Source organism: Megalobrama amblycephala, linkage group LG5 (assembly GCF_018812025.1).
Source record: "Megalobrama amblycephala isolate DHTTF-2021 linkage group LG5, ASM1881202v1, whole genome shotgun sequence".
NCBI lineage: Eukaryota > Metazoa > Chordata > Actinopteri > Cypriniformes > Xenocyprididae > Megalobrama > Megalobrama amblycephala.
In genome coordinates this window covers 6,267,108-6,294,215 of record NC_063048.1, presented here as the reverse complement: position 1 = coordinate 6,294,215, position 27,108 = coordinate 6,267,108, and the positions used below count along the sequence as shown (strand labels likewise).

Here is a 27,108-nt window from a genome sequence, read left to right as displayed (position 1 = left end):
ATAGCCTAAGCCATCTTTGTGGAGAGAAACAATTCTAATTCTTAAATCCTCAGAGAGTTCTTTGCCATGAGGTGCCATGTTGAACATCCAGTGATCAGTATGAGAGAATTGTACTCAAAGCACCAAATTTTAACTGCTCTAATACAAGACACACACATTTGTATGGTCTTGTCAAGCAGACAAAAACATGAACATGATGAATTGGACATGTGGCTTTGCATGGTTAAACAACATACAACTGTTATCACTTAGGGTGTACTCACTTTTGTTGCCAGCTATTTTGACAATAATGGATTTATGTTGAGTTATTTTCAGAGGACTGTAAATCTATACTGCTATACAAGCAGCACATTGACCACTCTAAAATATATCCAAGTTGAATTTATATAGTATTGTCCCTTGAGAAGATAAACTAAAATGGTTACTGAAATGTGAGGGGTGTACTCACTTTTTTGAGATACTGTATGGTTTACTTAAAGCTTTTACTGCAAATTAGATAGGAAGGAGAATGTATTTTAACATCCCCCAAAAATGACAAACTTCAGTTTTAATAATATAGTTTTTTCACTTCATAAATCCATATCATTAATAGAGGTGGAGCAAAACAGTCCATTTACAAATGCATCATGATTGTTTCTCAAAAACTCAGAATCTGTCCACAGAAATGAATCATCAGAAATTTTTATTGTTGTTATTTTTTAAAAAGAATAATAATTCTGTTCAAATAAGGGACATGTGGGACGAGCCACCTTAATGTGTCAAAGATTTGTGTCCCTACACTGTTGGATCATTTTTTTGGAATCATATTGTGGCTCCTGAATCAAAAACAAACCATGAGGTGCTTAAAGATTCCGGACCTTAATTTATTGTGGTTCCCATGATAAAAAAAAAAAAAAGGAAATAAAAATATGTGAAGGCATATTTTTGTTTAACATGCAGCATTCTCTCTCAGGAAAGCAGCCCAAGGATGGAAAGAAACCAGAGCCATGCAAACCCATCTTGAAAGTGGAGTACAAAACTACCAGGGCAGGGTAAGGCTTTGGGTGGAAGCTGAACTCAGGGTTGCATTCAGGAAGCAAACAGAGCATGATGCATTGGTTTGAGACTTGTGCAACGTTGCATTGCGAGAGACTGTGTGGCTTCTGTTTTTATTTACAGAGATGACAAGATGTTTTACAGAGGACTGACATAAAATATAAAGCTAATATGACAATAGATTTTGTAAATGAAAGCCTAGTTTTGCATTAAATCATTTTCTTCATTCCACTCCTTCTGAATGAAGCACTAATTTGTTTCACTTCCGGCTTGGCTTCACTTTGCATCATGGAAAATTGAGATTTGTTCATTTGTTTTGTTAAGGGACCCATTCATGATACTGTGTGGAGGTTTGTCATATGATACAGTGGGTAGGCGAGCCTGTCTGACTGTGATGCATGGGAAAAGCACTGCAGTGCTGGAGATGGACTACCCCATAGTGGATTTCCTTACGCTGTGTGAAACCCCATATCCAAACGGCAAGTCACTGCCCCACCTATCGCTAGATTTTCCAGTAACTTTTACTGCATTCGTAACAGTGCCTATAAAAACAACAGAGATATAAATTCTGTAAAATTTTAAATTTTAATGTTTAAAAAAAAAAAAAAAAAAAAAAAAAGCAAAGAATTGATTTAAAGTTTCTTTGGTTGTTTTCATATATACATATATATGAAATGAGAACTAGAGTGCTGTATGTTTGGCTGGGTGATCTATATGAAAATATATACATCGAATTAATTATAATTTGGTCTAAACAGTCATTGCAAAGTAGATTAAACATTTATGCAAGCACTAAAATGCAATGAAAATCTAGTTATTAAATTATTTTCTACTAACAGTTTTTCACTAAATAAATAAGGAAAAATAAATGTAAATGTAATTATTTTGTAATGATGTCTCATCTAAGTTTTAAAAGAAATATTCCCTCTGTATCTCCACAGATTTCCAGGAGCCTTATGCTGTTGTTGTCCTGCTGGAGAAGGATTTGGTTGTTATTGACCTTGCACAAATTGGGTGAATAAATGCCAAATGTGATAGACACTCTAATCGTTTGTGCACAGTTTATTTCTAAACAGCTCTTTGTGCAGGTATCCGATCTTCGAGAATCCATATCCTCTTTCCATCCACGAGTCTCCGGTGACCTGCTGCGAATATTTTGCTGACTGTCCTGCTGAAGTCATTCCTGCACTTTACTCTGTGGGCTCCAGACAAAAAAGACAGGGCTTCAGTAAGAAGGTAATATTCTGCCCTCCGCAGAGGACCTATTATGTCCTTTCACAAAGTTTTTTTTTTGGGGGGGGTTTTCATTAGCCTGGATGCCAGCCGAACTTAGCCCCGCCCACAACATTTTGAGGTCGGGAAGTTCGGTCTGGACTCGATCCGTAGAGGAGTAATTATGCCCGAACAGAAACTGTTCGGACCAATCACATTGTCAGGGCGATGATTGACAGATTATCACCAGAAACGTAATCAGCCACGTCATCAAAGAGCGCTTGGGGAGTTTGATTGACAAGCGATCTAACCAATCAGAAAGCTGGGACTTTGTTTAATATCATAAGTAACCTGCTCTGTCTCGTCTGTCGATGTGTTGTCAGTTTCCTCTTTGCTCCGCGATGTATTTTCCACTCTGTGTGGCGTGACAGCGCCACGGCTTGTCGGACAAAGCAACAGTAACTAAGGGGGGCGAGTCTTTGCGAAAGGTCAATTAGTTTACAACAATGATGGCTGTTGAAGAACTGAGATGTGTAGATTCCGCCATCGCGTCCGTTATAGAAGATATCGACAGCGCATTAATTTTAAAAAAGGAACAGAGGACCACGATCAAGGCATTTGTCGATGGGAAAGATGTCTTTGCCGTCCTTCCTACGGGATTCGGCAAAAGTTTGATTTATCAGCTGGCCCCGATGGTCGCTAAGAAGAGTTCTGTTGACAACTATGCGTCGCTCAACATACGTCACTTACTCTGTAGCTCTGATTGGTTGTAGGTCTATCCAATTGAGGTCTTTCCTGGATCGGTTGAAATACGCCCCCATAATCAAAGCCCAATGGAGCAGTGTCAGACTCATATTCGAACTAGAATTGAGTATGACCACGTCAGGCTAGGTTTTCATGCTTGAATGTTAAAAAAAGAAAAACATTATTTTTCCACATATATTGTTGAAGCTCCTCTCTTCCCAGTTTGTTAGTAGCACTCAGTTTAGTTCCGGTCTCTATGAAGCCCATCCTTCTGAAAAGCGCAATGTGTTCTGTTTGGGAAATGTCACACACCTTATCATAACATGAGTTCCAAGTTAGGACTCGACTCTTTATTTTGTGTATGTTGTGGGCTGGAATTATTTAAATGAGGAATATTGTGACATGTTTGTTCCTGGAAGAAAACTCGAGAATACAATCGAGGCGTTTCAGGTAGGGCTGCACGATTAATCGCATGCTATTCTCACGCGCATTTCGTCAGTAAAGCCGGTTCCCTGATTACCGCTAAATCGCCATCACCTGTTTTTAAACGGAGCGCCTTTTAATAGACGGAGCCGTAGTTCACGGACAAGCCACGCAATATCGCGTTCATTATCGCAGGCGATTCATCTGCGATATGAACGCGATATTGCGTGGCTTTTCAGTGACCTACGGCTCTGTCTATTAAATGCCGCTTCATTTGAAAGCAGGTGATGGCGATTTAGCGGTAATCAGGGAACCGGCTTTACTGACGAAATGCGCGTGAGAATAGCATGCGATTAATCGTGCAGCCCTAGTTTCAGGGAGTTCAAAAACATTGTTTACTGATATAGAGAATAACTCCCTTTGGAGTGACTTTGTGCTTTGTAACATTTACAGACCTTTTCAGAATCAGAAAGAGCTTTATTGCCAGGTATGTTTGCACATACGAGGAATTTGTTTTGGTGACAGAAGCTTCCACAGCACAAACAGAATGACAGTGACAAGAAACAGGCAAGTTGAACTTCCTCAGCTGGCGAAGGAAGTACAATCTCTGCTGGGCCTTTTGACAGTGGAGTCTATGTGGAACTCCCAGTTCAGGTCCCGAGTGATGGTGGTGCTCAGGAACCTGAATGACTCCACTGTTGCCACAATGCTGTCCATGATGTTGAGTCGGATTAATGCTGGGGTGTTTCTCCTGAAGTCCACACTCATCTCCACTGTTATGAGCATGTTAAGACAGCCAGCACCAGACAGCCAGCTCTATAACTTCCTGTCTGTAAGCAGACTCGTCACCATCCTGGAAGAGGCAAAATGAGAGTGGTGTTGTCTGAAAACTTCAGGAGTTTGACAGTGGGGTCTTTTGTGGTGCAGTTGTTGATGTAGAGGGAGAAGAGAAGTGGGGAGAGAATGCACCCCTGGGGGCACCAGTGCTGATCTGATCGTGCAGGAGCTGGATGAGAATTTTCCCAGCCTCACTAGCTGTTGCCAATCTGACATTAAGCTGGTGATCCACTGACAGATTGAAGTGGGCACAGAGAGCTGGGTTAATTTGGACAGGAGGAGGTTTGGGATGAAGGCCGAGCTGAAGTTCACAAACAATATCCTCACATAAGTCCCTGGTTTGTCCAGATGTAGTAGGATATAATGCAGTCCCATCTTGACTGCATCATCCACAGACCTGTTTGCACAATAAGCAAACTGCAGGGGGTCCAGTAATGTCCTTCAGGTAGGCCAGCACCAGTCTTTCAAATGACTCCATGACCACAGATGTTAAGGCAACAGGTCTGTAGTGTTCAATACTGTGATTTTGGGTTTCTTTGAGATGGGAATAATGGTGGAGTGCTTGAAGCAGGAAAAATCTTTGCACAAGCTCCAGTGATCTGTGAAGATAAGGGACAGCTGGTCAGCACAGGATTTCAGACAGGCTGGTGTAACACCATCTGGGCCTGGTGCTTTCCTCATCTTCTGTTTCCGGTAGACCCGACACACACATCTTTTTTGACTGGAACTTTCATTAACCCTTTGGGGTCTGAGGATTTTTGGGGCCCTGGAGAAGTTTTGACATGCCCTGACATTTGTGCTTTTTTCAGTTGTTCATAAACATATTAATGGAAAAAGTGTCATTACACTGTATTCAGCACAAACTAGGCTACAATAATATGTGAGGAACATGTATGTACATGTTTGTGTTTTTGAAGGAATCATGTTTATGCGTGGTTATTGAAAAAACAAAAAACTTAAGTCACTGAAATAAGGCCAAAAAAAATATATATATTAAATGTGTGTTCACAAGACTTCTGGGTATTGGAGGTTGTAGACTAGAGTTTTTGCTTCAAAATGATGGAAAAATTATCCTGCCTACTCGTTCATATAAAACATTAGAGAGATTTAAATTTTCTAAGACATTTTTTGTCAAGAAACACAGAATGCGTGGAGGCGTGAATCATCATGAATAATGCTGTGATTCACACCTGAGAAGATAAAAGATTTGCATAATGAGCCGAATAATGAGCTTTTTCAATCAGGTAGGCTGTGAAAAAACCCTCTGTGATCATGCTGATAAGAGGATTAATGTCCACTCTAAAAAAAATAAAAAAAAAAACATGATTTTTGTGATCTCATGCATGCACGTATTCTTGCACATCATGTGAAGAGAATTTTGTATAGGCCTATGTTAAATTACAGTACCAGTCAAAAGATTGGACACATTTTTTTTTTAAATAAGTCTTAAGTCTCTAACCAAATAATGGTTTTCTATTTTAATATACTTCAAAATATAATGTATTTCTGTGATGAAAAGCATCTGAACATTCCAACCTCTATGGCATTTCATGTAGGCTAATATATTTGTTATATAGCCAAAATGTTAATGTGCAGTTGACAAACTATACATCATTAAAAAGATCTAAGAGTCAAGCTTCACATTTTGACTCTTAAAATCTTATATTGACCGTAATTTCTTAATATGCTTAAAAGCATGCACATTTGGAGAAATATTGATGGATTCTCATATGTTTATGTCAATTTTCTATACAGATGAGTAATATTTATTCTATATTTATTGTCATCACTGTGAGCGCTGGATACTGTTTTCAATTCATACTTGCAGCCGGAGGGCGCTCTGTGCACCTTTAGTCCACAAATATCTCAGTAAAAGAAGAGGCATATCATGTGACATTCCAGGAAGTAACAGAGGCTTCCAGAGATCACTATAACATCCAGATAAACACTTTTCAAGACAGTAAATACACGATTGCGACAATGTATACATGTATTGCCTCAGAATTTGCGTATGAATAGCGCTCGCTCCGTGGGTGTGGCTGCATTAGCGGATAATGAGCTGAATCACGGTCGTCTGACATGTCTCTTTTCATACAGATTACATAAACAGAGAATTGTTGTTTTCGATTTGACTTACACGATTTAAAACCTGACATTTCAGCTTTTCTTTAGACATAAGTCTAATTTTTTTGTGATTAGTATTCACTAAGTTACAGTTCATTTTCTGAGAACTATCAGATTGGACTTCGTTCATAGGGAGACGACAGATGGTGTATAACTCTTAATTGTATGTGCAACATTGACTGAGTATTTTGAGTCTCTTTCACACTGGTAAGAAAAAAACCGAGGTGGTATCGCCGGCGATACCTCAGACTCCAGAGTGTTAATAAGCCTTTATCTGACTGTGTTCTGATGTGCTCTAAATCACTCACAAATCTTATGATAATTCTCCATTCAGTTTTCACACAATATTAGTTGTTTTCATGCCTTTTGCACAACATTGCACCATTTCATGCTTTTCATCTTCAGAAAGATCTTTCTTCCTCCCCATATTGCATGAGAAGTGTGACTTGCTTAATAATGTGGAACGACCTCTACGTAGGGTTTCCATAGACCTGGCAAATTATTTTGTCTGAGATTGATAGCAGTTATCTAAAAAGACATGGATAAATAAACATTTTCTTAGAAAAACTAAAATCTGAATGTTTATTATACTGAAATCTTACTGATATGTCACTTGCATAATAATTTGGAACGCGGTGTAGGCTGTTATATAAGCCTTGTGTGTCGTCTTCTGTGTTGTGCTCGAAAGAGCACGCGAGAGTGGGAGCACATTTATAATTCACATTTAGATATTAACTGTTTTGCGCATGTGCTCCCGCTCTTGTGCACTCAATTACTGAGGGAAAACTCATTACAGTGCCAAATGATGCAGGGAAAGCAGCACAACAAATTCTACTTGATAACAGGTGAGCCAGGGGATAAACCACAGAAATTACTATGTAATAATCTGTTCAAATAATCACGCTGCCGTCTCTGTCTCAGAAATCAGAGCTTTGTCAAGAGTAGGTCTGCTGTAAAATACTATATCATTTATATTTAAATGTTTTAAACATTGTATGATATCATAGACGAATAAGTGTAAACTCTATGGGCCCTATTTTAACGATCTAAACGCAAATGTAAAGCGCACGGCGCAGGTGCACTCAGGGCATGTCCAAATCCACTTTTGCTATTTTAACGACAGATAAACGGTCCATGCGCCGGGGCGCATTTTTGAAATGGGTTGTCCCTATTCTCTTAAATGAGTAATGGGCGTAACGTTCAATAAACCAATCAGAGTGTCATCTCCCATTCCCTTTAAGAGCGAGATGCGCTCGCGCCATGGCGGATTGCTATTTACATGGCGTATACGCGATGAGTCAGTTAATATATATATGTGTGTGTATTGGCACGATTGTTCAATTAATTAGCCAATTTCGTTCATCATTATAAGTAGTAATAGGCTGAATTGAAAATAGATAGCCTAATTCTAATACACGCAATGACTATTCATTATTACATTTTGATATTTATGTAGCCTACACAATAATATTCTTTTACAATGTAATCCTTTTGTTTTTAATATTTGGCATGTTTGTGTGATGCGCATCCCTGTGTGTAATAAGCAAAGTCAACGCGCACTGCAGACGCGCCCAGAGGCGCAGTTTCTACCAACGCGCTCTAACAAAAAAATATTGCGCCATTGACTTTAGACTTTAGACCAGGTTTGAGTTGGTCTATGGCGCAGTCTATTTTCAGCTCCTTAAAATAGCAATGCGCCGGCAATGCGCCTGAACACACCTCTTTTTTTAGACCAGCACGCCCATGGGCGCACTAACTGGCGCAAATGCATTTACTAATTTAAGGACGTGGCGCTGAACGGGAAAACGCGAACGGCGCCGGACGCAAACTAGCAAACACACTTGCGCTGCGCCTTGCGTCGCATTGCGCCGGGTGTATTATAGGGCCCTATGAATGAAATGAGCCAAGCGCGTTCATAAATCAAATAGCCGCGTTTCTCTTGGCGTCTCTCAGAAATCAGCTTTGTCAAGAGTAGGCTACTACATCATACACATTTTGTATTATTTTATTTGATATGTGTATTTAAATGTTTAAAACATTGTACGATATGAACATGACTGCATGCAGGATGAAATGAGGCGCGATAACATGTCAAATGGCCTCTGTGTGTCTTTTCTACTACTTATTCTGATGTTTCTGTCTATTTAAAAGTTGTATAATATGATCTTGTCATTCAACTAATAAGTAGCTCAGCGGTTATGTGCAGTGTAGGTCTTACAAAGCTGTCTTGGCTTGTGATAGCAAGAATGGTACACCTCTATAGCGATGGATTTTGGGTTCGGGTTAAACAATAACGGTACCGTTCGGGTTCGGGTCGGGTCGAGTCAAACGATCTCAGGTACGGGCCAGGTACGGGCCTCAGTTTAAAGCCCGTGCTGACCTCTATGTCTTAGTAATGTCTTTCAGGCCTTTCCACACTGATGAAGGGTTGTTGGCTGAAAACTGGTTTCTCAGCTTTTCAGAATTGTTCCTCTTAGCCACTCTGATCTCCTTTGTCAGTATGTATTTGGCACATTAAAACAAGACTCTGTCCCTGTTCTTGTAGGCATCTTCTTTGGCCTGATGAAGTCCTGGAAGTCTGGGATGCACATATCCTCACAGAAACTGATATATGATGTTACAGAATCTGTGCACTCATCCAGTTCAGTGGCAGCAGCCTCAAAAAACATTCCAATCAGTGCATTTGAAGTAGGCTTGTAAATCCCGCTCTGCTTCATTAGTCCATCTTTTTACAGTCCTTAATACAGGTTTAGCTCATTTTAGTTTCTGCCTGTAGGTCTGTATAAGATGAACCAGACAGTGATCAGAGAGCTCCAAAGCTGCATGTGGAACAGAGTGATATTCAGCCAGGTTTCCATGAAACAGAGCAGCAGAGTTTGAAAAGTCTTTATTTGTTCGGGAGAGAAGAAGTGCATTTGTTTTGTTAGGTAAGAAGCAGAGATTTGCCAGATGGATACTGGTTTTAGAACTGCGCTGTCTGAGCTTGAATAGCGCGCCGGCTCGCTTCCCACCTTTGCGCGTCCTGGAGCGTTTGAAAAGTGCAGCTGCCCCTCCAACTAAAATGTCCAGCAAATGTACAAGTAGTCGAAAACCGGTGAAATATTGGGTGGTGTGTACTGCCGAATTTATCCCTGGTGAAACTGATTGTATTAAAAAAAAAAAAAAAACAGGGCAAACAATCAAAAACAGTAAAACAACTGGAGAGCTCTACACAGAGGCGGCCATTCGTGGCGCCATCTTGCTTTGAATTCATGCTCAAACAGCAACATTACACACTAAAGAAAGTTGAAATGCAAAAAAAAAAAAAAAAAAAAAAGGATAGATCTAAATGACTGATACAAACCTGTGTTTATGCAGGAATGGCCAGTAAGTGGAGGTAACTGGGGCCAGGGAACGCTAAGTTTTTCAGAGGTCATCATCACTGGGTAAGTGATCTCTCAAGCACATACATTAACTCTTTGCTGTACTGAAGCCTATTCACGTTTTATAATTGGATTAGAGAGGGAAACCTTTTTTACTTGTTGGAAGGAAAATACTTTTCAATTTGGAGCCAGTATTTCAGAGCTGTTATTGTTTTCTTTTTTTCTTCCTGAAACAATAGGCATGCTGATGGATCGATCAAGTTTTGGGATGCCTCAGCATGTGAGTTTGTCTCAGAAAATAAACACTTATGTTTTATGTCACATGTAGATTATATGGAAATGTTTTGAGTTGGAAAAATAGAAATAATCAGATGCACACAGAATCTGCACCAGGAAAGTTCTGCAGATTTCCAAAGAATTGGAACAACCATCATTCACAATGTTTTTTTGTTTTTTTTTGTGTGTGTGTGTTTGTTTAAATAAATATTTTGGCTAATTTGATTTTGCTTTCAACTGCTAATAAGAGTAAAACACTCTCAGCCACATTTTAAGATATTTTTAATTGTCTACATCCATTTTGCAGAATTCTGCAGATGCTTCCCAAATTAGAGGTCTGCGCGGGACTGTTTTTTTCGTCCCGCTCCTGCCCACTCCCGCAAGGTTCTATTCCGCACACACACCCGCTCCCGTCCCCGCCTAAAATTCACTCGGTGTTCACCCGCTATCTGCATGTACTGATTTTCTTCCCAGCCCAACAGGTCCCGCTAAATTTAGATTGTTTCCAGAATCTCACATTTAAACTTCTCCTAAAGAAAGAAAGTGATTGGGGATAACAAATATAAAATGTTGCATATACAAGATTTGTATTTGTTATTTGTCTAATGATGCTGTCAACACCCTAAAAAATGTCAGAGAAAAAAATGTCACAAAGAATAATAGGCTCAAATATCACAGAGAAAAATAGGCTAAATTAAATAGCCTACAACATGTCCCTCAAAACTATAGTCTAAGCCAAAAATGCATAAACGAAAACTGTTGGCTTACTAGCTATACTGCAAAATGAAATCTTTTTAACATCCACGCAAGAACAGAATGACCCTGACTGATGACCGTTTCAGAACGTCTCTCCTCCAAAATCCGATCACAAAAGTTGAATGTTCTCTGAAGGTGCACTCACGCAGACCTCTAATACAAAGAACATAGGTTTCTCAGGACAGAGAACTGGGGACTGTGTGAACGCCACCACTGCAGAAAGTTTTGTTCACTTCAAGTTCAAGCACAGATGCGCTGATGTCAGAGCATCTCGGGAGCGACCGGGTTATTGTCAGACCGCCTGCTCCCGCCTAAAGTACACTATAGTTACCGACCGCAATCCGCCTTTCATTCAGAATTTAATCCCGAGCAGCAAGGGAGAGCCGCGGGAATGCAGACCTCTACCCCAAATTCAGAAAATGCAAAAAAAATTTTGCAGATTTGTATCTGCTAATAATTCATTTAAAACTAAAATGATTAGCAACAACTAATAAAGATAATTGTTTATGAGTTTTTCTCTGTTGTGTCTGTCAGTAATGCTGCAGGTTTTGTATAAGCTGAAAACAGCAAAGGTTTTTGAGAAGCCCCGTGGTAAAGAGGAGAAATCCAGCACTGAAATTGTGGATGAAGATCCGTTTGCCATCCAGATCCTGTCTTGGTGTCCAGAGAGTCGTGTGCTCTGTGTGGCTGGAGTATCGGCTCATGTCATAGTCTACAGGTTCAGCAAACAGGAAGTCACCACTGAAGTGGTCCAGGTCTGACCCATTTTAATGCAGGACATATATATATGTATAGTTGAGAAATTAACAAGATATTAGTTTAAAATGCATATATTTGTGTAATGTAAATTTTAGATGATGTTGCTGCTCACCATTTGATTTACATTCTTTACTTCTTTTAATTGTTTTTTAATTTCTTGAGTTCATTTTAAATGGTCCTGCTATGTGACAAATGGTTAATATTGATATGAGGTCCTAAAAAACTGCATGGTGATTATAATGCAATTAGAAAAATGCTATTTAAAGCCGTTTTAGTGGAGTTTAGTTTGCGCACTGCAGGATATTTCATTAAGAATTAAGTTGTTTTGACACATGATTTCCAACAGTTAGTCTACCATATGCTGCATCCACACAAATGAGTAAAGTGCTCACTTATTTATGCTTATTAATCCTAAAACCTTGTTTTTTAATGAGTAGGTTTCACACTGCAGGACTGAATAAATTAACATGGAAGTAGCTTCACATAAATATTACAAATGTAATTAATTGCAGGTAAAACTCTTCTTCAGCCTCATGCCTGGAAAATATCTTCCTGTCGGGGTCCTGATTAGCAATGTTATATAATATTAAGGCTCCCCAAGATATCGCTCAATTATAAATTAATTTTTGAGCCACTTTATGAGCCACTCTAGAAGAATTTGCAGAATACACTTGTATATATAATTATTTTTTTTAATTTATCAGAACACTTTAATAATATATGTATTTGCTTAAAAATGAATTATATAAAGTAATTTGTAGAGTCAACCTCTAAAGTCAACAATCATTTCTAAAAACAAAAATACCCCAATGAGATAATGCTTATATATTTAATATTTCTATCCATATAATTTCTTATATTTGATATTCTTATATTTTTATATTTTCTGATTTGTTAAAAAAATGCTAAAATATTACACAATTTGCATAGATAATTTTGTTTTAATGAACAAAATCTGTGTTCTTTTCTGGGAAAGATTAATTAAATGCATGGAAATCTGAATCTCCATTTATAGACATGCGGATCTATGCATATGTTTATATAAATCTGTGTGCAGATGTAATGAAAGTTTTTCTGGTGTGTAGTTGCTGGAGGTGCGTATGCAGTGTGAACTGAATGAAGTGGAGTCTCCAGAGGTCGGAGGCGAGCAGGCGTCGGCCGTTTCCACCCCAGGAACCTCATCTAGCCCTCAGACCAGCCTGCCTCAGTCCCACCCCTCCACCAGCAGCAACAACTCCTCTGACGGCCTGCGAGATAACGTGCCCTGTCTCAAGTACAAACTATTTCAGATTTACTCGCCCCTAAACGGCATGTAAAAACAGCAAAACAAAAACTTAACATGTTGATTAAATGGCCTTACCAATAGGGCTGCACGATGTATCGTTTTAGCATTGAAATCGTGATGCGCGATATCAAGTATAGGGATCGTTAATCCATACGGACCAGGCACCACAGTTCAAAGCGCACGTGATTCTTGGATAATATGCAAAGTTTGACCCTAATACAGTGAAAGTTTATCATTTCTTTTAAATTTAAACGTTCAAGCGATTTTAAACCGTTTGAGTGCACAAAGAAAACGCAATTCTGAACGTGCAGATGTTTTCTGTGCACACCGAACACCGAATGCCATTCTCTTCCATGTCTATTTGTGCCTGAACGGACATAAAAATTGTCAAAATGCACGTAAAACATCAAGTAGTTGATTAGGTGAACTAAACAATTGAGAAGGAAAACTGGACGTGTAACAGTGTTTTGGATCCGTGCATTTGGTCTTAAAGTGACAGCAGCCCAATATTCTTGCTGCTTTCTGTGTCATGAATGATAATCAAACAACAAAAGCAAAACAGAAAAATCACTTTTGTAGTGTTAAAACAGATGAATTATATTTAATTTATACAGTGAAGACTATTGATATTTTACATTTGATTATTCAATTTCCGTAACTGAATACTGTTAGACTTACCTGAAAAATATAAAGTACTATTTATTTCATTTATATCTTTGTTCTATTATATTTATTTTCTTTGCTTGTGATGTGTTCGTTATTTTCTATGCATATTTACTCACCTACAAAATCACCTACATGATTAATTCTTTCCAAACAGAGCTATTCAATTCATTTCAACAAAATATTGCAATGTCAGTTTTTTCCAATATCGTGCAGCCCTACTTTCCAACAACATAAACTATGATATGAATCAGATTTATTTTGCTCAAATGTCTGGCTTAAGAATGACATGGTCTGTGTTTGTGTTAGCATTTAGTTCATTGTGTCTGTGTCCTATTTGGCCAGGGTCAGGAGTTCTCCTCTCAAACAGTCTCCGGGTTACCAGGTGGAGCTGCTCATTCAGCTGGTGTGGGTCAGCGGGGAGCCGCCACAACAGATCACTAGCCTGGCCGTCAACTCTGCATATGGCCTGTAAGTCCTCGAAATGACACCACTAACTCATTTACTGCACCTATGATGTGTTTACTGAGGAATTTAAAAATGCTTCCCTTCCACAACAGCTGTTCATTGTCTTTCAGACAAGTTTTATGTGTCATGATCCATCAAAATAAAGCCTAGCAGGCATGTAAAGTACTTGAATAATTGTACTTCATTACAATAATTAAGTATTAATTAGGGGAATTTGAACTGTACTTGAACACTATTGAAACAATAATGGCTGCTCATGACAATGAGTCATGACAATACCATCACTGAAGATGTTTGAGTTTGATATTCAGTCTGTCAGTCTATAAACAACTATAAACTATATATAAACAAATGTCAAATAACCATAAAACCATCTTCTGTTGCAGAATTTAAAGTTTAACTGGTTTCAGAATGGAGATTTTTAGTTTAACATATAGCCTTAAGTGGAAAATTTTAATTAAATGAATGTTGTGCAAAGATTGTAAAGCAAGCTGTCAATTTTAAAGCTAAAAAACAAATCAAAATCTGCTAAGGAATAATTAAATGTAACAAGTCGTGTAATTTTTTTTCTTCTTTTATTGTAAAATTAAACAACATTTTATCAAACTTTGTTAATTAAAGCTGCAGTCCGCGAATTTTGGCCCTCTGGCGGTTAATAAACAGAACTGCACGTGTCTTGCGGAGGAACGTTGTAGCCGGAGCTACTTTTCTCCGTGTATGTCTATGGCGAGTCACGCAGTTACTGTGATACTCTGCGGCGAGTCCTACCAGTCTGGTCTAAAAATAGTCCGAATATAAACACTATAAGTGTACCATAATGATTCAGGATAAGACAAAAACACGGTTTGGAAAATGAATTCATGTTGTATATTCTCATTATATAATTTTTGTAAATTTTTAACACACAAAAAGTTGCGGACTGCAGCTTTAACTTAATCTTTTAAACAACAGAGAAGATGGTGATCAAACTACATTTTATTAAAATCACCTGTCAAGTTTATAATATATATTACATCAGCACATGAGAGTCAAATTGGACGACTACAGGGACTCATGTCAAGATCGCTCATTAAACAGTTCTTCTATTGCCAAAATGATGACAAAAAGATCAGTCAAGAATAGAAAATTATTGAACATTTTCAAATCAATAATGTCAGAATCAGAATGTGTAGTTCGTGAATAGAAAAAATGTCTGTTAAAACCAACACGCTGAACCTTTTGAATTGGATTGGCGTTTATTCTGTTTTGCATGCAGTGTGAAGTATTTCACTCATCATTCCAATTTGATTTCAGCGAGTGAAGAAAACATTTTTTACTCATTTGCGTTATGTATTATGTACGTTATCGTCTCTGACAGACAGCATGTTGAAGCCGCTCAGGCCACTATTTTTTCCCCTCTTCTCAGAAAGCAATGAAGTAGTCAAAACATCTGGTAGGGTGGGTTTTCCAGGAAATGTGTGTACTCCCTGGACCTCTGCTTCTCGTAAATACTGCTATGTATTGTGCACGTTATTTTTTTGACAGACATCAAAATTATGTGGATTTGAAAATGGATGGATCTTAAGGTAATAATTATTTATTTCTTAGCCAGCAAGTATTCAGTGAAGTGATTGATGGCCATGAGTGTGTTATGTCCATGTTTTTAGTTATTCCAACCAAACAGCCAGCCAAGTTTTTGACAGACATGATAATGTTTGATTTTTGGCTAATTATAAATCATGCTGGAGACATTCAAAACACTTTTTTTGCGCAGTTCATTATACTTATTTTACGGAATGAAGTTTATTTTGTGCCTTAAATAAATTACATGTTACTCAGAGACTGACATGTTTGGCTTGTCAAAAATGTTACATTCAGCTTTTAATTTTTTTTTCACCAGGAAAGGAGTGGTTTTGATGCACAAAGTTGTTTTTATTGACGCTTATAACAAAAATATTTCATTTAAACCTAATAGAACTTTACTTTTTAGTTACAGATGCTTAAGTGCACTTAAAGGGTTAGTTAAGGGTTAGTCAAAAATGAAATTTCTGTCATTAATTACTCACCCTCATGTCGTTCCAAACCTGTAAGACCTTCGTTCATCTGCGGAACACAAATTAAGATATTTTTGATAAAATCTGAGTTTTTTTTTTTTTTTTTTTTAAATTTCCTGTAGAAAGCAACAAAATTACCACATTCAAGGTCCAGAAAAGTAGAAAAGATATCGTTAAAATAGTCAACATGACTACAGTGGTTCAACCTAATGTTATGAAGCGACTTTTGCTGAGAATGCATTGCAGAGCTTCCAGGTTCTACGTCAGAACGTCAGAAACAGCATCGGCCAATACTGAGCGGCATTCTGACGTAGAACACGGAAGCTCTGCAATGTGTCTTCAACATAAACTGCTTATTAGAATGACAGTGTAGAGAGGAAATTATTGAATAAAGTCATTATTTTTGTTTTGTTTTTGCAAACAAAAAGTATTCTCTACGCTTCATAACATTGCGGTTGAACCACTGTAGTCATTTTGTCTTTACTATTTCTCTGGACCTTGAATGTGGTAATTACGTTGCTTACTATGGGATTTCATCAAAAATATCTTAATTTGTGTTCTGAAGATGAACAAAGGTCTTAATGGTTTGGAACGACATGAGGGTGAGTAATTAATGACAGACATTTCTTTTTTGGGTGAGCTAAACCTTTAAAGGTGCCCTAGAATCAAAAATTGAATTTACCTCGGCATAGTTGAATAACAAGAGTTCAGTACATGGAAATGTCATACGTTGAGTTTCAAACTCCATTGTTTCCTCCTCCTTATATAAATCTCATTTGTTTAAAAGACATCCGGAAAACAGGCGAATCTCAACATAACACCGACTGTTACGTAACAGTCGGATCATTAATGTGTATGACCCCAATATTTGCATATGCCAGCTCATGTTCAAGGCATTACACAAGGGCAGCCAGTATTAACGTCTGGATCTGTGCACAGCTGAATCATCAGACTAGGTAAGCAAGCAAGAACAATAGCGAAAAATGGCAGATGGAGCAATAATAAATGACATGATCCATGATGTCATGATATTTTTAGTAATATTTGTAAATTGTCTTTCTAAATGTTTCGTTAGCATGTGGCTAATGTGCTGTTAAATGTGGTTAAAGTTACCATCGTTTATTACTGTATTCGCGGAGACGAGAGCCGTCGCTATTTTCATTATTAAACACTTGCAGTCTGTATAATTCATAAACACAACTTCATTCTTTATAAATCTCTCCAACAGTGTAGCATTAGCCCGTTAACCACAGAGCATATAGCCTCAAAATCATTCAGAATCAAATGTAAACATCCAAATAAATACTATACTCACAGGAATCGATGCATGCATGCAGCATGCATAACGAACATCTTGTAAAGATCCATTTGAGGGTTATATTAGCTGTGTGAACTTTGTTTATGCACTGTATAACTGCACTTATAGTTGAGAGCTCGGGAGGGCAGGGAGCGAGATTTAAAGGGGCCGCAGCCTGAATCGGCGCATATTTAATGATGCCCCAAAATAGGCAGTTAAAAAAATTAATTAAAACAAATCTATGGGGTATTTTGAGCTGAAACTTCACAGACACATTCAGGGGACACCTTAGACTTATATTACATCTTTTGAAAAGACGTTCTACGGCACCTTTAAGGAAGCTTTTTTTCGTACTTTTTTTTTTAAATATGTAATTTTACTTTTAATTAAATGTTGACAATACCCATGGCAATTGGGCAATTTTACTGTTTTTACTGCATTTTCGATTAAATAAATGCAGCCTCTGTGAGCAGACAAGACTTTCAAAAACATAAAAAGATCTTAATGATTCCAAACTTTTGACTCATAGTGTATATCTGCATTGTGTTTTACAGAGTTGCTTTTGGCAATGGTAACGGACTTGCGGTGGTTGATTACCTTCAGAAAACTCTCCTTCTGAACATGAGCATAGCCGAGCTGTACGGCTCAACAGATCCTCACCACAGACAACCACGCTCACCCCGCAAAGCCAGACAGCCCTCGGCAGGTGAACACAAATCTAAGAAAGCTTCATCTTCTTACTAATAATCATAACCTCTGCATGTTGTCAGTCTGTGTGTATCACTTTCTGTCTGATAAAGTAAAGCACATGCTCATTATGAGCAGTGTCAGTGCTCCTGCGGGTGGTCATCTCTGGCCGAGGAACCATCTGCCCCTGATCTTAGAAAATCATCCGATCCATATGCTCAAAAATGGATGCTGGTGTTTGTTCTTTTCTTTCCTCTGTCTTTGCTTGTTCTTTTTGTTGTTCACTCATGAGTTTCAGTCTTTGAAATACACAGATGCCAACAGACTGAATTTACGGACATTTACAGTATTGTTAGCGATGATTTAATACAGAAAACCTGACCAATACCAATTATAAGTGCATGTTTTATAAAGCAATTTATTGATTATGTAATGGTAATTGCTATTACTATTACTCATACTTGGGATTAGCATCACAATTTTTCAGAAAATCTTGCTGACAATTACAGTATATGTTACACAATATTTTTTGACCTCACTCATTTATTGAAAAATAAGCAAGCAGAAGAAATGTGTCCGAACTGTCCTGAATCTAGTCTCTAGGTATCTGGGAGTTCAAAGGCCTTTCAGCTGTTCATTTGATTTTGTGTCATTGTTTTGTCTCACCCTTTCAATATTCGTCTTTCTCTGTGGTTTCGTAAAGACACTCTACATAAGAAGTCTTGCATGTCCGGCCTCTCTAACTTTTATTCTGAATCTGTGAAAAAGCTTCGTTCTTCTTACCTCAGTAAGTCACATGGCACTCATCAAAGGTCTTGTCTTTTTCTTTATATCTGTCTGCATTCTTCTTTTTCTCTCTGTTTAACACTTCAGTATATATTTTTTTCATGTTTATTTATCAGTTTTAATTGTTATGATGTTTCCTGTATGAAGTCCGCCTGGCTGTTTGGTTTAGATGTGTTTGTTTTCAACAGGTCTTTGTGATGGTAATGAAGCTTCAGCCACTCCAGAGGAGAAATGTAAATCACCAACTTCAGGTAAACATGCTCTGATTGCCCCGATTATATGACAGGATTTACTGGTAAAACATGAAGATAATTGATGGTAGTTTCATGAGTTGATTGATAGATCTTTAAGAAACTGTTCACTCAAAAATGAAGCTTTTGTCATGATTTCCTCACCCTTGTGTTGTTCCAAACATGTGTTTCTTTCTTTCGTGAAAAATAACAGAAGATCTTAGGCAGAAAGTGTTTGTTTTTGATAAATCACCACCCACTTTCATTTTATACTGCCAAGCTTTGTCAAAATCCTTTATCCCTGAAGCATGTTTTATTAGATTGTGCTGAGAAACCTTTTTTATCCAGTTAACACTCTGGAAGAAATTTTGAACAAAGTTAAACCAAATATGGTTTCAGAGTCTTTAGCAAAAATAGATTTTAAAAACCTGATATTAGATATACTTATGGAAGCTTGTTTCCGCCACAGGTAATTGCGACTTTTTATCTCACAGTTCTGACTTTTTTTTGCTCGCAATTACGAGTTTATATCTCACAATTCTGACTTTTTTCTCAGAATTGCGAGATATAAACAAAATTGAGAGATATAAAGTCAGAATTGCGAGTTATAAACTCACAGTTGAGAGAAAAAAAGGTCTGAATTGCGAGTTTATATCTGAATTGCGATTCTGACTTTTTTATAACTCGCAATTGCAATTTTAAAATCTTGCAATTCTGACCTTTTTTTCCTCAGAATTGAGATATAAACATGCAATTGCGTGTTATAATATCCAATTGTGAGGGGAAAAATCTCACAATTTATATCTCACAATTCTGACTTTATAACTCGCAATTACATGTTATAAAGTCAGAATTGTGAGATATAAACTCACAATTCTGAGACAAAAAATCTTTATAAGACAATTGACCCTTCGCAAAGACCCGCCGCCCTTAGTTACTGTTGCTTTGTCCGACAAGCCGTGGCGCTGTCACGCCACATCGTTGACCGAAGAGGACACTGACAACATGTCGACAGACAAGAAAACCAGGTTACTTATGATATTAAACAAAGTCCCAGCTTTCAAACTGTGTAGTTTGAAATTCAAACAATAAAAACCGTTTTGTGGCTCTTTAATGTGTCGTGACAAATTGCTGTAGCGCCTCAGCTCAAGAGGCTCGTTAACTGATCATCTCTTCCTACTAGTCCATTTATAGCGTCAAATAAACATGAATGAACATGAGAATGAATGTTGTTTCAAATGTGTAGAGACATCAATATACACAATTTTTCAAGTTTAACTCCACCGAGGTTAATCGTCTAACTACTTGCTGCTTTGTCGGACAAAATGGCGGATGCGGCGTTCTGATTGGTTAGATCGCTTGTCAGTCAAACTCCCGGCGAAGGGTCAATTGTGTTTATATCTCGCAATTCTGACTTTATATAACGCAATTCTAACTTTTTAACTCGCAATTGTGAGTTTAAATCTCGCAATTTTGAGAAAAAAAAAGTCTGAATTGTGAGATAAAAAGTCGCAGTTACCTTTTTTATTTTATTATTTAGTGGCGGAAACAAGCTTCTATATATACTGTAGCCACAGAAGCTGGCATGACGTTAAAAAACAAACAAACAAATCAAGCTTCAAAAATGGAAAAATACTAATGTGTCTATATTTCGAGTCTTTTGAAACTATACAATATCTGAGATTAATAGTCTAAAATTGTATTCATTATTCATTTTCTTTTTATTAAACATGCATGAATTAGATTTGTAAGCTACGGTTTAACCGTACAGAAAACATATGACTTCAGAAGACTTGAAATATTTGCCCATGCCATATGGACTACTTTTATGGTGCTTTTTCTTGCGAAAAATAAATCACTAGCTACTTTCATTGAATTGAAAAGTGCAGCCTGTAAATTTTGCCTAACATCTATAGGTTTAGAACAACATGAGGGTGAGTTCATGATGACAAAATGTTTTGTGGACTGTGCCTTTTAAAGTGAAATGTATAATTTTGCAAAATGGGTTTCCCAAAAAGGCCCCTGTCAGCATGGCTTGGACAAACTGGTAATCCCCCAAGCTCATGCTAATCCTCTGGCATTTCTGTTTGGTGACGCAGAAATTGCACACTGCGACTTAAAGACAGATATATTGACAAACACTGCTATACCAGAGCATTGGACGTGAAGCTATTATAGTTGAAAAGTCTTTAGCGCAGCAAAAAATTAAAACGATTCTGCAAGCGTTGTCAGAATTGGAGTCAGGTGTGCTGACCAAGGAAATTTCATTTGCAAGGAATTTGACTTTGATATGCAGATAGTTGCCAAAAGTTACATAAGACCCCATTGGCTGTGTCACATTATTATGCAGACTGTGTTGTTGCTACTGTATAGGATCCGGTTCACCATGCAATTCTGATGAAGACACCAAACAAAAGTTCATTGACAAGGGTACAGTACATTATACACACCCATTTTCTGTCTTCAGAAAGCCTTTATTTTCATTGATTTGGTTCTTTTCAACACATTTTCCAGTGATGTCCAAAAGCAAGCAGATATCCAAGAATGTTGCCAATGACTTTGGTACTGTATAATGTTCATATTATGGCCGTCTGGGTCTTTCAGTTTCTGTGCTAATGGGCTACACTAACCAAATGAACTAACCAAATAAATTAAAAATGGGTTTGCTTAAGTGCATAGTAGAGCTGAACTTGAGCTTTGTGTATCTGTTGCTTGGTGGTTGAGTGTGTCAATAAATGGTGGACCAGTGAGAAATTTTTCACTGTTTAACTTGTTTGAAACCAGAGTCAACTTTCTTAATATACATATCCTTGTAGTCTTGTGAATGATTCATGAGTGCATGTTACTGTAAGGAGAAATGTTTTTGTGTGTTTTTTTTCCTGAAAGGAATAGTAAATGCTGCCCATGTTGAAATGTAAACCGTTTTAAAGGGGTCATGAACTGCATTGTTTTATAATGCTTACTGGGGTGCACTATGTTAATGTTAGTATGCTTTTTACATCAAAAATTGTCATAATTTAGAATTAAAAGACATTTTTCCTACCCTGATTTTAGCCCTCTTATTTGAACACTCTGTTTTAAGGGGCGTGTCTGCTGTGAGACTTCAGTGTAAACGCCCGCTGCTGTGATTGGCTAATATCTTTGCAATATGAAATAGCTAAATATTTCTCTCTTGAAAACTTTTAGCACATTTTTACTCTTAGAGCTCTCAAGGTTAACTAATCGTGAAAAGTGTTGATTATAGCATTACATTTAGATCTATGGCATTATATTTAGATTTGTGGCATGAAAGGTTGCAGTGATGAACACTGTAGCCGATCACAGACATGTTGTTGAGCGCATGAAAGCAGTGATCTCGTCATTGCAACTCAATTTCTGCACACTAACAAATGCTTTCATCATAACTAAAAGTGCAAAAAGAGATTTGTTGAATAAAATGGGAGTTTTGGCGCGAGTCCAGAACTCAGTCACTGATAAACTGTCGCTGTTTGATTGACAGCTCCAGCTTTGATCACTTTCTATATATCGTTTTCTATGTATAATTTAATCCACGTTTAAATAAATTGACTGTTTAGTCACTAATTTGATTTGCTAACACAGACAAAGAACATGTGACTGTACATGAATCATTACATATCCGATCAGGCATTAGAATTAACACAGTTACTTACATGTTGCGTTACTGTCGAGTCCTTATCGTAAAAGTCAGTTTGCAAAGCCTGCACCGAATTGCCATTGTTTTACCAAAGAATCCACAGCAAAATGTACTGAATACAAATAAATAATACTCAACTGAGACATTCACACTGTTGAAAATAAATAACCATATTCCTAGGATTAGGATCCTTTGAAAGGTTATGTTATTTAAAGTCATGTATCGCTCTTGTCTCCTTATCATCTCAGTAACATGCCAGTGGGCGGGGCTAAAGTTGCAATGATGAAGTCAGTGTTGATTTCTTCTGCAGAGGTGGTGTTTCACAGATTCGTTTGATGGGCTTGGTGTCAATAAAGCTTTTATTGGACTAACAACGAAGTTTTCAGTTCTGGAACTTCTAGAATATTCGTTTAGTGCGATGACCTCTTATATATCAAAAGCTCAAGGAAAAGTTGATTTCTCAATTCATGACCCCTTTAAGATCTAAAACTTTTTTATTCTCACAATTTCAAAATTGTATATCCTGCTGGAATGCTTTTTTCTAACCTTGTTTAACATTACAGGCTTTTACTCTGCTCTGGTGCGTGTCAAGGGTAAAAATACACAGGGCAATGAAAATGATGCTAGACATTCCACATATCTTTGATTTTGAATCATTTGTTTACTCACAGATTTCCACCGAACATCAGAAATCATAGATAGATCTTCATATGGGCGATTACACGCAATGCCAGATTTTGTTAGAAAGAAATGAGGTTTCCTGGTGTTCTGACTCTTGATCTGTGCTGATTTCATTGCCACTAATCTCAATGTAATTTTCTCGGCATGATCGAGTTGCTTCTGAATGTAACATACTAGATTATCAAATGTCTCTTTTAAAGGCTGCTGATGGGCTCATGGCTGCTCTATGGCTTCGTTCTACATTATGATCCTCCAACTTATTGTCAATCTGCTTTTTTTCTGTCTTCATAAACCTGTTGATTCATCCTTATCTAACATTTTTAGTTACAATGATTTCCCAGATATGAATGGCTTTGATTATATGTTCAGAACAATGTTTTCTTTTTTCCAGCTAGGATATCCCGGAAAATTAACATGATTGCTGATCAGAAAGATGGTAAGCTATTGTTCTCTCACTTTAGTTTCTAGGAGTAGCTGCGCATCTTTTGCAGGTGATCTTTTTCTTCCAACATAAACTGGGCGTTTGTCATCAAATAGAAAGGGCAGCTCTTGATGTAGCAGTATGTACAGTACTAATACTGTATTCCCAACTCTAAAGAGCTGCATCACTGTTTACTATCTATATTATCTGCAATAGTAATAGTAGTGTTGTCAAAAGTACCGACCGCGATACCAAGTCTGTACTGACATTTTGAAAATGTGACGCTTTGAGAGCTGTTGAGCTGATTTGTAAACACCTGATTGGCCTTTGTGTTCACGCGCTCATCAGATATGTCTGTGATTTGCTACATTAATCAACGCGTGGGAGCATTTGAAAGCACATGGAAGCGTTTGAATTTGAAAGCATTTTGAAAGCTGATAGACACCTGCTTTCAAACGCTCTTTTGTGTATCTGTGTAAGCGCTCAGTGAAGAGCGTCATTGATGTCTATCGTAGACTGTAAAAAATATGGACGTAGTGTCCGTGAAGTCACCCGTAGATTTCTGAAGAGCATTTTTGAAGTGAAAATGAGGCCGCTGCCATCTTAGCAGCACGCCATCGCACGTCACTCCCGGATAACTGAAAATGGGACAAAAGGCGGGACATGGTTGGAACTGAAGTGCCTGGTTGCTGAAACCACGCCCGCCTAGCTTGACGTGATCATGCTAGCAGGCAAAGGAGCTATCTATCTTAGATACTATCTAAAATATTAATAAAGAAAACAAGTTATATCATTAGAAAGTTCTAAAGGTTTACTGTCAATCTACGGTGTTTTTTTACAATATAGATGCTCCAGCACCAGTAATGATATGTATCGTGAACGCGCTATACAAATAAATGTGAATTGAATTGAATTGAATTAATTGTAATTTGTGTCGGGTGTGCAAATGACAACACGAAAAATCAAGACGGGACTTCATACCTTTATAATGGAATGGCGATCGTGAGATGAATCCATGGCACTTGTCAAAATGTCCATGAGTGTCCATTGAAAAAGAAAAAAACAGTACTTTTTGTCCACAAAAGCATTAAATCCATGAAATATTGATATATTATCCATGTTTGCATCACACAAGAAATTATGCAACCTGAGCAGCGTTTATGTTGTAAAACTGCCCGCGTCCAAAGTATAATTTTTCAAAATGCGGCAGTTTTAGTTATAATATCCAAGCAGTGCTGTCAGAGTTTTATATCTTTCCGCCATTGTCATTGTAGTAAATCTCAGGAACAAAACTTTTAGCCAATGCCAAGACGATCCAGCAACATGTGTTCTGTTTATCTTTCGCATGCGTTCACATCTACACAGACGCACATCTGTCTCGAGTCTCGACCATTAACGCAGCACGCCATATTATTTTATAATTGTATAAAATAATCCCGAAAAAAGCACAAACACGGCAGAGATGGCAAATTCAATGGCTGGCATTATGCAATTCATATTTACCTCCCCCCCTCAGAGTTGTCAATGATAGGCAAAATTAGCAGTATAGAGTCCAAATCCACAATTTGTACCAGCTGTAAACATGTTTTTTTCTGCGTTAAAGTTGGGCATTTTAACATGTGGGTCAATGAGATTCTGCTCTCTTTTGGAGCCAGTCGATGAATTGCAGTTTGCTAGTCACTTCAGTATTGGCTTCAAGAGAAACTGGGGGAGGTTGCTGCTTGACGTCTATTTACAACATGTTTTTGAAGCGTAAACATATCTGATGAGCGCATAAACACAATGGCCAATCCGAGGTGTTTATGAATCTACTCAGCAGCGCTTAAAGCATCACATTTTTTTAAATATCAGTACCGACTTGGTATCGTGGTTGGTAACACTAAAGGCCTTTTTACACTGAACGCGAAATTTGGCGAGAAGATTTTTTTCCCTGTCGCTCCGCAATGAAACAGGCCGTCCAATTAGAGTTGTGCCTTTGATCATGTTCCCAGAGCAGCTGCTGTTGCACAGAACGGCAAGAGTGCATGGGTGTTATGATTATGAGAGCGTGTTTTAGATCTGTCAATCATATCTCCTGCTCTTCCGTATATAAAAATTGAGAGGAACACTTTTCTACAGATAAAATATGAAGGCAAATAGACATATGATTATGACAATATGTTTTCTATGTGTTTTTCATGCAGCTCATGGTATTTTTAAACCAATAAAGGATGTTTATGACAAATGATAAGCAGATTTAGCATTCAATCCATTATAAAACATACAAAGAATGCATGTCTGGCCATTATCGAATCAAAACCACTTTAGATCATATCAGAAGTTATTACAATAACTCGATGGTTTAAAGTGCGTTTTGAGCAAAGACAAATTTTGAAATGTAGCTTGATGCTAATTGTACCTCTAATTATATTTTATGATGTATTCTTTTAATCATTATAGCTAGTTTGTGTTTCTAATGTAGTACCAAACTTTATTCATTTTAATTTAATGCTGTATATTATGTAGTGGATGAGTTTAAAGCCATATACGAGACACAGACATGAAGACAAATGCATTGTTGGTCGGCGCGACCTAGCGTGCAGGCGTGAATTAGCAGAAGATGATCAGTCATTTCGCGTTCGATGTGAAAGGTCCGTTCTTCCCCGATTCGCCTTGCTTTTTCATGTCGCGCTCAGTGTGAAAGGGCCTTAAGTCATAGTAGTCAGTAGTCTAGTCAAGTCTGATCCGGTTTATAGCTTATTCTGGCCTAGAACCGCCTACTTAGACAGTAAAGGTCTGAAAACGAACCAGTCACAGTCTTGTTTTTACGCTGAGTTTGAATAAATCTGAAATAGTAGACACTACAATAATATATTCTGTCATTTTTTTGCTGACAATAAATAACTTTAAAGGTGCCCTAGAATCAAAAATTTAATTTACCTTGGCATAGTTGAATAACAAGAGTTCAGTACATGGAAAAGACGTACATTGAGTTTCAAACTCCATTGCTTCCTCCTTCTTATGTAAATATTATTCACGGAGACAAGAGCTGTCGCTATTTTCATTTTTAATCACTTGCAGTCTGTATAATTCATAAACACATTCTTTATAAATCTCTCCAACAGTGTGTAATGTTAGCTTTAGCCGTTAGCCATTGAGCACTATCAAACTCATTCAGAATCAAATGTAAACATCCAAATAAATACTATACTCACATGATCCAATACAGCATGCATGACGAACATCTTGTAAAGATCCATTTGAGGGTTATATTAGCTGTGTGAACTTTGTTTATGCAATGATAGAGTCGAGAGCTGGGGGGGCAGGGAGTGTGAGATTTAAAGGGGCCGCAGCCTGAATCGGTGCATAGTTAATGATGCCCCAAAATAGGCAGT

General features: G+C 37.6%; 1 protein-coding gene across 5 annotated transcripts in view; it reads left to right on the top strand.

The window, feature by feature from the left end:
* Nucleotides 1-27,108, top strand: part of stxbp5b (syntaxin binding protein 5b (tomosyn)) — a 79,541-nt gene that overhangs the window by 31,617 nt on the left and 20,816 nt on the right. For 2 of the 5 annotated variants that reach the window (XM_048190488.1, XM_048190490.1), the window contains exons 9-22: nt 953-1,031; nt 1,360-1,514; nt 1,977-2,049; nt 2,124-2,271; nt 9,733-9,800; nt 9,977-10,017; nt 11,304-11,524; nt 12,614-12,801; nt 13,822-13,947; nt 17,829-17,980; nt 18,936-18,998; nt 21,351-21,407; nt 21,492-21,539; nt 23,705-23,749. In XM_048190488.1, coding sequence (XP_048046445.1) covers nt 953-1,031; nt 1,360-1,514; nt 1,977-2,049; nt 2,124-2,271; nt 9,733-9,800; nt 9,977-10,017; nt 11,304-11,524; nt 12,614-12,801; nt 13,822-13,947; nt 17,829-17,980; nt 18,936-18,998; nt 21,351-21,407; nt 21,492-21,539; nt 23,705-23,749 — 1,464 coding nt within the window. The remainder of the gene's footprint in view (nt 1-952; nt 1,032-1,359; nt 1,515-1,976; nt 2,050-2,123; nt 2,272-9,732; nt 9,801-9,976; nt 10,018-11,303; nt 11,525-12,613; nt 12,802-13,821; nt 13,948-17,828; nt 17,981-18,935; nt 18,999-21,350; nt 21,408-21,491; nt 21,540-23,704; nt 23,750-27,108) is intronic. The other 3 variants (XM_048190492.1, XM_048190489.1, XM_048190493.1) reach the window with 2 other exon arrangements.